At 36.4% G+C, this 12,047-nt stretch overlaps 1 protein-coding gene across 4 annotated transcripts in view; it reads right to left on the reverse strand.

The window, feature by feature from the left end:
- The window catches only part of itsn2b (intersectin 2b), a 90,110-nt gene that overhangs the window by 3,130 nt on the left and 74,933 nt on the right, over positions 1–12,047 (reverse strand). For all 4 annotated transcript variants that reach the window (XM_015339051.2, XM_015339052.2, XM_015339047.2 and 1 more), the window contains 9 exons: positions 6,127–6,248; positions 5,589–5,695; positions 5,285–5,468; positions 4,612–4,710; positions 3,477–3,644; positions 2,460–2,672; positions 1,831–1,952; positions 841–923; positions 426–509 (listed from right to left, as the gene is read on the reverse strand). In XM_015339051.2, the coding sequence (XP_015194537.2) occupies positions 426–509; positions 841–923; positions 1,831–1,952; positions 2,460–2,672; positions 3,477–3,644; positions 4,612–4,710; positions 5,285–5,468; positions 5,589–5,695; positions 6,127–6,248 (1,182 nt within the window). The remainder of the gene's footprint in view (positions 1–425; positions 510–840; positions 924–1,830; positions 1,953–2,459; positions 2,673–3,476; positions 3,645–4,611; positions 4,711–5,284; positions 5,469–5,588; positions 5,696–6,126; positions 6,249–12,047) is intronic.

Raw genomic sequence — 12,047 nt, forward strand, 5'->3', positions numbered from 1 at the left:
TTTGTCCAGGTTTGAACCTGATTATTACTTTAACATCACAAGTGTTCTACAGAATAAATGGATATGTGGCATAATTTCAGTATACAGTATGTGCTGCCGAAGCAAGCACTGGATATGCACATAACACTATTTTTTTTCCAGTCCGGTACATTAGTTACAATATTGTTTCCCTTCATTTCCTCACATTTTGCCATAAATTATAGGCAGCAAAGTGAAAGAGTGGTTAAGGCTCTGGGGTTGTAAGTGGAAGGTTTTGGGTTCAAAACCAAGGTAGAGTTCCTTGGCATCTTTGAGGAATATACTCCATGCAAAATGCTTCCTTAAAATGCTCAACTGTTTAAATGGGTACAAATGCATTGCTTTTGATAAATGTGACCGTCATGCAACTGCAATATTGAAGCAAACATTCAGCCAACATTCCTCACCATTTGGTTTGCTGGATTTCAGTTCGGATGCTTCAAGGATAGTTACCAGTAATCGACCAATTCCACTGGCTTTTTGAGAGCGTGCTGTAAACAGAGGATGCAGGAATTACAGACTGAATAAGAACAGATGCTATCAACATTCCCCTCCATTGGTAAAGAGACCTTACACTGAGCCCTGACTGATCTTTTAAGTACTATCACAGACTAACCTGATGATTGCAGTATACCATCATAATAGTAATTAGTTAATCCAATTCTTATTGTATATTAAGGCAGATCATGTCTGACCTGAAATATTACGAACCCATGACCTGCTTTCTCGTGCTTTGAGACTGCTGCTACAGTACATGCAAATCTGCAGCCACATTTGACTAGAAGTATACAATCCAGAAAGGCTGGTATGTTATGGTTTTACCTTGGTAAGCTTTCTCCCGTTTCTTCTTTTCTGTGTCTAAGAAGTGTTCGGATGCAGCTTTAATTTTCTGAACCCAGGCCGTCCTAGGAATATATGTGAAACAAGAAGGGAAACATGTTGCTTTGAGTGAAATGAAAATGTGAAATCAAATTATTTTTGAATATCATTTTAAAGTTTGGGTGAATGTGAAAAAAACTCGAGCATGTTTTTAGGCCCAGTTCTAGGAATCACTATTCTAAGATCAGTATACTGTATGCAGGGTACCCCCAAAAGGCTTTAAAATCAAATAAGTAATTGAACAGACATATAATTGTTTAATTTACAAAATGCGCTTATTTACTATAAACATGGAATGTGCATCCACAGATTCTGCATTATCTTAAGAACGCTTAGAATTTCATTTTTGTGCAGTGCTTGCAGTTCCAAGATTATGCTAGCCTTAGTCATTTATTTTATTTTACTTGCATTTTTGAATAACGCCAAATTGATTGTATCGTTTGTAGTTAGGCGTAATGTAAATATTTCTATGCACTGTAAGTCACCTTGGTTAAGGAAACCAGCTTAACATATCCATCATCAAAAACAGTAATAATAAAATACAAAACTCTATGTCTTTAGATACAACACTTAGTATTTGTTTTTCAGGCCAAAGATGCAGATAGTGTCACTATTTTGCCAGAAGCTAGAGAATCAGAAACTGACATTTTGCACTGTTAGAAAGCATTTTAAAATGTGCTCTACGAAAAATCAACACAACAGCTGACAAAACCTTTAGCTCAAAGATGAATTTCTGTCATTTTCTGAAACTGCAGAAGGCTATAGTCAAAACCTGAGATTAAATGGAAAAAGTTAAAATAATTCATTTTCACTGACTTTTTGGCAGATAAACTTATTCTGGGAGTAAAACAGTATTTCAGAAGCATCTAAAGCTTTGAAAAGCATCTACTAAACTGGACATGAAGCCTGTATCATTGGCTTTTTGGGATTCACCTTTCATTAATGTTTTCAGTCCTCAGGGTGTACACACGGTCAATGTGTGAGATGTGAAATACTGGTTCATCACTGGAGGGGTCAGAGGGCAGCTTCACAAGCACTTCATTTAGAAACACAGGCTAAGAGGGAATACACCAGAAAATCAGTGTATCAGTTTAGAAAAACACTTGCATAAGAAAGTTTTAGGAAGGCTTTATAAGAAAGAATAAAAAACTAAATCCAAATTAAACTTTTTTTAGTTTAAGAAACCAGAAACAGAGGATTAATACAGTACCATTCAGTTTGGGGTACTTATACCATATTAAAATGTTTTATAAAAAGTAATGTATGTATGCTAATAATCTGCATTTCCTAAATGTTGATGTCTTCAATGCAAATCCCGTCTTTTTTTAACAAAATAATGCAAAAGTGTACTGTAAAAAATAAACTGTTATTAAATGTCATGACCCTTTGAAAAGGAACATAGACACTGAATGTAATGTGAGTAACAAATACAGTACTAGAATAAACTATCATTGGTTCAGCTAACAACACTGGAGTTTCAAGCCCTTTAGTTTCTCACGTTTCCCAACTTTCATATAAAATAACGCAGCCAAAAACTTAAAAATGTCTGAAAGTGAACTTACACTCTTGTACATTTTGAATTGGCTGTTGGACTTGGGACTGAAAACCTTTTCCACCCCAGATGAAGTGAACTGCTTGACCATGTAGGTGAGCAGGAGGAAATCGTTGAACAGGAATCCATACAGCTCCTTGTTACTCTTGGTTTTGAATAGTTTACCACTGTGAAGCAGTTTTCGGGGTCCCAGGCAGTTCGTAAGGGAGTTGAAGACTAAATGCTGAGTGAAATAGCAAAAAAAACACAGAGATTTCAATGAAGGTTTTATACTTTGTCTTTCTGCCTGAAAAAAGGCGAAGCACCATCATTTTAATAGCTAACCAATTCTTTTAGATTCGTTCCAGTACAGTAAGCAAGTGCTGAATGCACAGATCTCAAAAGACACCACTAAGGATCACATTTACATCATGTCAGATTCATCGTTACACAAACTAAATAATCTTTTTTGCATAAAAGCATCTTCTTGGAATTGGAAATTTGCCATTTGTAGGTGGGTCCAAATAGAATAACACTGTTTTGCTTTAATGAATAATAAAGTGATGACATATTTCCTTGTCATTATCAACTGTTTATAACCCTGAAGTCAGATCAGAGTGTGAATTTCATCTTGTGGTAAATTTGATGTTGTACTTATGGCAAAGCCTAAAATAAGGAACAAGTCAAGGTTTCCATGCTGAAAAGAGAAGAAAAGAAAAACGTTTGAGCTGTGAATTCTTCATCAGGTGTGGCTCCTTTTCAGCATGGAATAAACCTTTACTTGTTCCTGTGAAGCCAACACATGCTGACACAGCTACTGTACCTACTTGAACTACTATAGTGTAAAATAGCTATACAACAGACGTAACAATCAATTTTAAACTGGAAGCATAGAACCATCAGTTGTTTTTTTCACGTGTATTGATGGGTTTTAAAGCAAGCAGAAAGAAAAAACATTGCGGTGATCAGCTATCAGTTTTTCTCTGCCGAAGCTGAGGTGCACTGTAGTAGAGTTTGATTTGGGCTTGTTTCTGTACTGCTGTCTCACCTCCGTGATCCCTTCACATTGCACATGTGTCTGGATCCACTCCAGGCGGTCAGAGTTCTCCTTCTCTCTCACACCTTCGTTGACCTGAGAGCACAGCTCCTCTGCCTTCTCCAAAGCTTCCCGGAGATGACTGTGGTCAGGGTGGCTTTCTGGAGTGCTCTCCAAAATCTGCTCAGACAAAAAGCAAAGGCTTGAAGTGGACAATAAATCCTCACTGTTCCTCCGCTGACAACCTGCACTCATCATTAGAAATGAAAAATAGTAGTAGTTTGCCTTCTGAGAAGGAAAAAGTTTATTCGTAGATGATGCCATAATTATTTGCATTATTCATTTGGGATTTTACGTTCCTGATGAGGGTGGCATGGTGGTGCAGTGGTTTGCTTCACAGCAGTGGGGCTTTGGGTTCAATTCTGGACCTGGGGTGCTATCTGCGTGGAGTTTGTATGCTTTTCTCGAGTGCACTTCCAAACACATACTGCTAGGTTAACTAGCTTCTGGAAAAATTGACTGTGTGTGTGTTTGTGCCAGTGTGTGCCCTGCGATAGACTGGTGTTCAATCCAGAGTATACTGTATAAAACCCAGTGCCCATTGCTGGCACCCCTGCAACCCTGTATTGGATGAAGAAAATGGATGGATGTTCATGACGAAGATCATTCTATACTCCAGCCACAATGTTTATTATTCTTAACTGGCAAACATACTGTACTTCAACCCTTAGGAACACTATCCAATGTCAGTGAGACCCTTTCGGCAAGAGATGATAAAACGCAACAGTATGAAATATGATTGACCTCATTCAGCACATTAATTGGATTGATGTTTGCACTCTGGCTTGTATAAATCAGTTATATCTGCTGCTTGGTTAATGAACTGTATGGGAAAAACCATGACACTAAAGGACAAATCAATCTTGAGTCACTCCCTGTACTAGAAGGGTTCCATCAGTGTGGCAAAACTGCAGTGAAATGAACAGAACTAAACTTCAACATTTTTTACCTCCCTTTTAAGAAATCAATAGAAATACTTGGTTAAATATATTTTTTAGAGCAAAAAAGGCAAAAAATTATGAGTTTGCTCCATAAACAGAAAACATTTACAAATAGTAATACGTAATCTGAATCCTATAACTCTTACATTTTTAATTAAGAGTGGATAGCGGGTGATTCTTTGCATGGGTTTCAGAAGAAAGCTGGAGAGAGGCATCCCTTTACACCGGTTATCTGTGGCAAATCTCTGTATAATATAGGAAAGATAAAAATGAAAGAAAATCAATATCAGTTCAACAGGTTACATCACCTCAATGCCTGTGCCCGATAAACTCTCTCAATTGTAAGACAACTTAATTCTTAGGCTACCTAGATAGGTAAGTCATGCAAGTGCTTCACAGCCAGTCATGAATGATCGATTAATCAAAATGACTCCAAACAGTTTTAATCAATATCTAAAATCTACACACCTCGTTTTTCTTAGATAAACAGAAGTCAGCAATAATTACTGCCTTTCATATACAAACATGGAATAATAATAAGATAATAATAATGCTATAGAATTCTGTATGATAAAGACACCATTTCTTTCAGTGTTTTGACAGTTTTAAACCACATTTACATTCAAACACTCCAAAGGTTACTATATTTACACCCTACTTAAACACTGTATGTAGCCAGTGTTCTATGACATGTATAACTGCAGATAACTGACATTATTGACATTGAAAAACAACTCTGAAAAAAGGTATCAAATCTGTTCTAGATGCAGCTTCAGATTTTTAAATGACCTAACTTCTTCTCTTTTTCCAAAAGCTCACCTTAAGAGACTCCTTGAAGTCTGGCTCCTGGTCAGTCTTTTGCTGGAGAAGAGCCGCTCCGTTGAGCTGACAGCTACAAAAGCGGATGTAGGCCTGCATATGGGCAAGCTCAGAGGCCAGGATGTCTCCTATCATCTGAACTGGCATCTTCTCACCCCCCGTCTTCTTCCTCACTCGCAGGGCCCTGATGGACACACATTCCTGGTTGAGCTCCCCCACAACTGAGTCAAACTACTTTTTCCTATGTATATTCTGTAAAATGACAGAAGACCTTGAACAACGGGTGTACGAACACAACACTCACTTTAGCAGCTTAGTATTTGAGGTAATAAGCTCATTCCAGTTCACAAAAATCATTGACATCTCGTTCTCTGTAAGCATTCCAGACTCCGCCATAGGTTTATGAAAGACCTGAAAAAAGCACAAGAGACTTTGCTTTAAAACAAAAGAAGTTGTTTACAAATAACTACAAAAGAAGAATTGGGACTTAATTAATTCTGAAGTGGTTGAAGGATATTGCTCCATATATATATTTTGATGCCTTTATTTTACCAGGTACTGTAAGTCAGTTGTGAGGAAATTCTCTTTTCCAATGGCAAACTGGAGACCTGTTTAAACTGTAGGACATTTAGTGGAGTGATCTGAGTTACGTTCATTGAGAGTACAACAGGAGCATCCTACTAGGAATCTGACCCCATGACCCAGTTAGGAATTATAATCCCCTTACCACTTCTCCAAGAGATAACATTTCTGAGATTACTGCCTTCATAAAGGGAAGAGACAATTCTGTTAAATGATCTTTCTTATACATATAGACCCTTCTGTGTAACTTCTTGTTGTACCTCCAATACAAGCTGAAGGTCATCCATGTATCGCTCTTCAGTCGCAATGAGCTCGTGGATATAACCCTGCCGCTTCCTTTCTAGGGGTGACATAGTGTCGAGGCTCATCAGGTCAGCACACCCTGTAAGAAGAGATACAGACACATCAGTGCAAACAGGTTGTAAAAAACTTGAAATAGAGATCACAGACTTTTAAATACTACACTAATAGTATTAACAGGCTGAGACGCTTAAGACATTAAAAAGTAGATGAAATGTACATCAAAAGTCTATTTGTATTCCAGTGCATCTCTTGCGGTACCACAGTACAAATGTTTTCTAGCCCAGTCTTTTAGCATTTAATACAAACATTTAGAGCTGTGCACTACACTACTGTATACAGGAATAATTTATACATCGAAAAGCAAAAATCCATTAAAGAGGCTTACCTATGGGTGAAAGACCCACACTTCAGCTGGTTGCTGCAACACCTTTGTACCAATTCCTCTAGTATTTTCACAGACTGCCAATAACCCCCACCACCATAATATGTATCCCCTTTGAATATAACAAACCCTAATATATAGTAGGCAAAAAGTATTTTAAATAATATTTAAGAAATAACATACATCATGCAAGGCACACACAAATGGATATGCAAAACAATAAGGAAACAATAGTCTAGCTGATAAGCACCATTCCTTTATGCACTTCCACAGACATGCAAGAACAAAATGAACATAGAAGAGGAAGATATGATAACTCGGCTCCTGAGTTATCCTGAACCTGAGCTTCAAGGTAACTTGCCTCTACATTGATAAAGAAACCTTTCTCAATATAATAAAGGTTTCTAATTACACATGACATTTTTGTAAGTAAAAATAGCATGTTTACAGAAAAGCAACCAATAAAAGCATAGTTACATAAACAGAGATGCAGGTAGTGACTGTGGATTGGGTAGCAAGGGAGTTCCTGTGTATGAGAGGTGGTCTGACAAAGAAATGTCCTGTGTGCTTAGTTCTTCAGGAACATTGCAGGACTTAAGAAACAAAAATAAATTAACAAGCTGTCCACGGGCTGTCACATAGGTAAGAAAAGAACACACACATTGTGAACTGGTCTTAAGGGAGTCTGCCTGTCATTCTTGCATTCATTCATTAAGGATATCTTTTCTACTTTTTCAGTTTTTGAAAGTTTCTTCACATGCATTTACATTCTAGCTTTTTGACATGTTTTGACACCATCACCTATGAGCTTTTTTCTGTTTCCTGAATAATTCTTTGTACTATGCATTTACTATTGACAGTGATCTCTGCTGTCTCTGTGACACACTTTAGTCTGTGTGAAAATGACCCCGCCACAGAAAACTGACATGTATCAATACATCATGTTTCCCAGTCTTATACTTACAAACTGTGCTCATGTTCAAATACTTCATTAAAATTAATAAGAGGTTATGATGGATAGGTTTCCTAAGTTTGACGGTACACTCTTAACTTCTCTTGAAAGCATTTTCTTTTCTCACTCTATTTAATTGCTTAAAATTGATAAATGTATTTCTATTAAGTCCATGTCCTTTTTTGTTTTTCTTTTTCCATTCTTCGTTTTTCCTGTTGCATTCTTACTTGCCATTCTATCATACTGTTCTATCAACAATGGCTCTGAAATGGCTCCCAAAGGCAAAATGTCATAAGGAAATTTACTTGACAGCCACCCCAGGGGTGGGGTGACTCTAAACTGTTAAGAGTTGGAGTGGTTAACCTTGGTTATTAAGAGCCAAGTGGTTAGCCCAGCAGTTTCCCAGAGGTATGGGACATTCCTAAATCAGAAATTTGTAACGGCTTTCTTAATTGAACCAATTAACTTACTAAATTGATCAAAACTCACAGATTTTTAGATTTTAGTCTTTATAAATTTATAATGTAATGGTTATCTATAAAAATAGCTAGATCGCAGCACTCTAGGATCAAGATTGAACTCCTTTTATTAATTATTATATTAGTTATGATTTAGACTAGGGTGTGAGGCAGTCAGTGATAGAGAACTACTGTATTTAACTATTTAAAGAAATATCAATATGGATTCACAAAATACTTTTTACCTGAAATTAAATTCTTTTGAAATACTATGAGGTATAGGTATGGACTATAATAACTGAAATATCCTGTTTTGATTTAAAATGATAAATGTGAGTTTTCAGATACTAAAAGAAATACTATTATAATAATACAGATTAGATTTCTAAGATGCTTCAAACTACCATTGTATTTACTAAATATACAAACACTGCTTCTCAACGTCTTGAAAACAACTGTTTTGTACAGAAGGGTGGGAGATGTGGATTTTCTTATTCTTTGTTAAGTATGATTTTTTCCTAACCCCCTTCTACTTTAACTACTGGAAACATAAAGAATATGTGATAAGGAACCCATGATTTTCATCATAGCACAAAAAAACACTAAACTCCAAAAGGCTCCACATGTTTTAAATCAAGCGTTTATTTCTGTTATTCATCATAGGTATTTCTCTATATAAATGAGGCACATTTTGAAAATGTATAAACATGTGTTGAGCTTAAAATAAAAATGCTAAGAACACCACCCATGTTTTTTAGATAAAAGCAAAACCCCTTCTAATAATTGCATAGTGACATTAAATATTAATGTAACATTTCAATACATGAAAAACAAATCATGTTTAAAAAGCTGCCAGCAAACTGTATCCCTCTATGAATGGTTAAAAAACTACACTCTGATGCTGGCAATAGTTATAGCAGCCACCACAAAACTGAAGCAAAATACTGTATATGTATATATAACTATATCAATATATAAAGAGAAGAAAATAAACACAATGTCTCGGCTGTAGAGCCTTCTTCTGAAGAAGGCTCCACAGCTGAAACATTGTGTTTCTTTCCTTTTCTTTTCAGCATGGTACAAATCCTTTACTTGTTCCTTTGTAGCCTACACATGTTGACGCAGCTACCTACTTGAACTATATCAGTATGATTAGTATTAGCTGTGGAATTTGTGCCCATGTCTTGCAATTTCTGTTTTTTGTGATTTGTAAGACATTTTTTTAGAATTCATTATTGTTATTATTAAGTTGCAAACACCACATTTCATAATGCAGGTATTAAAGGTATAGTAGTTCAGCTGTAATCAAACACATATTACGACAAAATATATGGGAAACAGCCTACCAATTAAGGATCAGTAGCTTCAGAATTTGAATTTTATTTACGCAAACGGATCTACGGAATTTCCTTTCACCCTAGAAACTGTGCACTTCATGCAATACAAAGAGGCTAGGTGAGCAGAAATACTTTTCATTTGTAACCTTTCTCATGTTACCGTCTTACTGTATATATGTTTTTTACCTTCTTATACTTCAAACCTTGCTACAAATGTCCAAAACAAGCTCTTGCATTTAAAAAGGAACCTAGATTCCTCTAACAATAGGAGAGTGTTGGGATTCACTGTATAAAAGAAAGGAGGAACTGAAAGAGAAGGGGCTTATATAGTACTAATAGTAATATAGTACTCAGTGGTGGTTGAAGTTAATACCTGACTTAGCAGGAGTATAAACCCTATGTGAAATAAACACAGAATTCAAATATGGAGGGCAGAAGGACTACAATACCATTTTGTGACGTATAACTTAGTTTCAAGAAAATGGGATTTAACTCACTGCATGGCAAAATTCAATCTAATGATTAACCTAGCTGCATGTAGCTAAGTAACACATTTATGCTTGTGTTATAGTTGATATAGCTTAACCTGTCAATGCTGCCATTGTTTATAAAATGGCAAATGGGCAATAATGCAAAAATCAAATTAAAGCATCTCATAATATTTTTTCGTTTTTATTATGCCCTCAAAAATAAACAAAAATCAATGTGTATTCCACATTTTCAAGAGATCTGGATACTGCACTTATATTACAACTTGCATGCCGATGTGGTTAAAAGAGTGTTTATTTATACTGCACACAAGGGCAGTATATGCATGCAACCATAGAACATAATTCCATAATACTCTTGAAAAAACATTTAAGCTATTTGTTTTCGTGAGCTTTTTCTTGCTTTCTAAAGAGGAGAAATAACTTAAGTGAATACTGTAACACTGTGTGTTTTGATACTGAAAAGTGGCTGAAAACAGTTTATTAAACCTCAGTTCAAAGATATTGTTGCTAAAACTTTGGTGCCACTCCTTCACCTATGCAATAGTATTTATTTTTATTTACCGGTATTTGTATTTACTGCTAGTGTAAGTAGTGTAAATGTCACTGTAATTGATACAGTGCAATTGAAATTGACCCCTGCTGGTGCTATTCAAGACTTCTGTCATTCTGGATAATTTTCAGGTTGCAGATACTGTATAGACCACCTACTGAATATCTAACAACTAAACTCCTATACCTTACACCTGAAACCACTAATCAGGAAATACTGAACTCACAGGTAATCTATAATGTGTGTCCCGTACAGTGAAAAGCATTTAATGGAAACATATATTGAAACGAATTAAAAAAAGACTCAGAAATAGCAGATTGAATATATCACTACTACAGAAATCCAAAGGATAACACAGATAAAAAAAAACGGTTGTGGGTTTTTGTGTGACCACATGCCCACCACCAGACAGAATAAACAAAGCAAAATGAATTATGTGAGCAAACCAGACCCAGTCAAAAAAAAAGTAGGGAGGAAGGACAGAGGATAGCGAAACAGACGTGAAAGCCACAGAAAGACCCACTATCCGTCCCTTCTGCCTACATTAACAGAAACCACTTTACATGAGAGCAAAGAGGCAATTTCATATGTCCTTATCTAAAAAATCTAGGTTAGATAGCTGTTTTTTCTCTTCGATAAATGCCAATTACTTTCATGCAATACTCTGCTACTGAAGAAAGAGCATATTAATTACAGATAAACACACTGCAATGTGAAATCTGAAGCATCTGCCCTCATATAAAGACTAGTAACTGTTCAAAAAAACAAAGCAACACACAAAAAACAACTGTCTTGCCCCAATCATATCATGCTATGAACATTAAGTCATTAAACCAAACTAAAATTCCTAAAGGCAACAATCGCAGAAGAAGCACTGATCATGGCTCTCTACTCAGCATCCACCATGTGGTTAAGCTGGGATAGTGGGTCTCTTTGAGAGGCTTTCGTACGTGGAGAGGAAGGCAACATTACGGTCCTATAAAAAATGAAGGAAAAAAGCAAAAACAGAGAGGGAAGGAAACACAGAATGTAAGGAGTATGGAAGGATACAGATGGCAGACATTTAGGTCTACTGCTGAATATGCAGCACAACTACATAAAATATTCTGTAACTGTTCCAAATACAAATTAAATTAGTGAATTATTTTCTTTAGTTCAGAAAGGTGGCTGTCCTTAGCAGAAAGAGCAGAACATTCCCTAGAACGATAAAAGAGTACTTCCACAAATCTTGGAAGAAACATTTTCAAAATCACAGCATTTAGGTGTTTTTTTATGACAGACACAAGAACAGCAGCCTTGCAAAAGTATTAGTATATGAAGGAATCAAGAAGTGCAAGAAGTGAAACGGTTAGTGCAGAAGTTCTTTGTGCGGTTCTTTGGCACAGCCTGAGCTTTGAGGTCAGTCAAATTGAACCAGTGACAGCAAGCACATTTCCAAGAGACTGCATACTGTACGTTTGTAGAAAAAGAGACCTGGACAACTGCTCTGGAGCTGTTCTGAGACCATAGAGGTCACTAGACCTTCTCTGTAAGAGCAGAGAATCAGGAATCCCATGTGATTTCAAGTTAAGTACTTGCCTGTACAAGTACTTTCACAGCAAGGGTACTGAAGGAGACATTAAATAAAGTGCTGCCCATGTACCAGGAGAGGACTATTCATGGGGAGGACTGACATGTAGACATGTAAACAGAGAGCACTTGGTCACAG

The sequence above is a fragment of the Lepisosteus oculatus genome, chromosome 2, assembly GCF_040954835.1.
Source record: "Lepisosteus oculatus isolate fLepOcu1 chromosome 2, fLepOcu1.hap2, whole genome shotgun sequence".
Taxonomy (NCBI): Eukaryota; Metazoa; Chordata; class Actinopteri; order Semionotiformes; family Lepisosteidae; genus Lepisosteus; species Lepisosteus oculatus.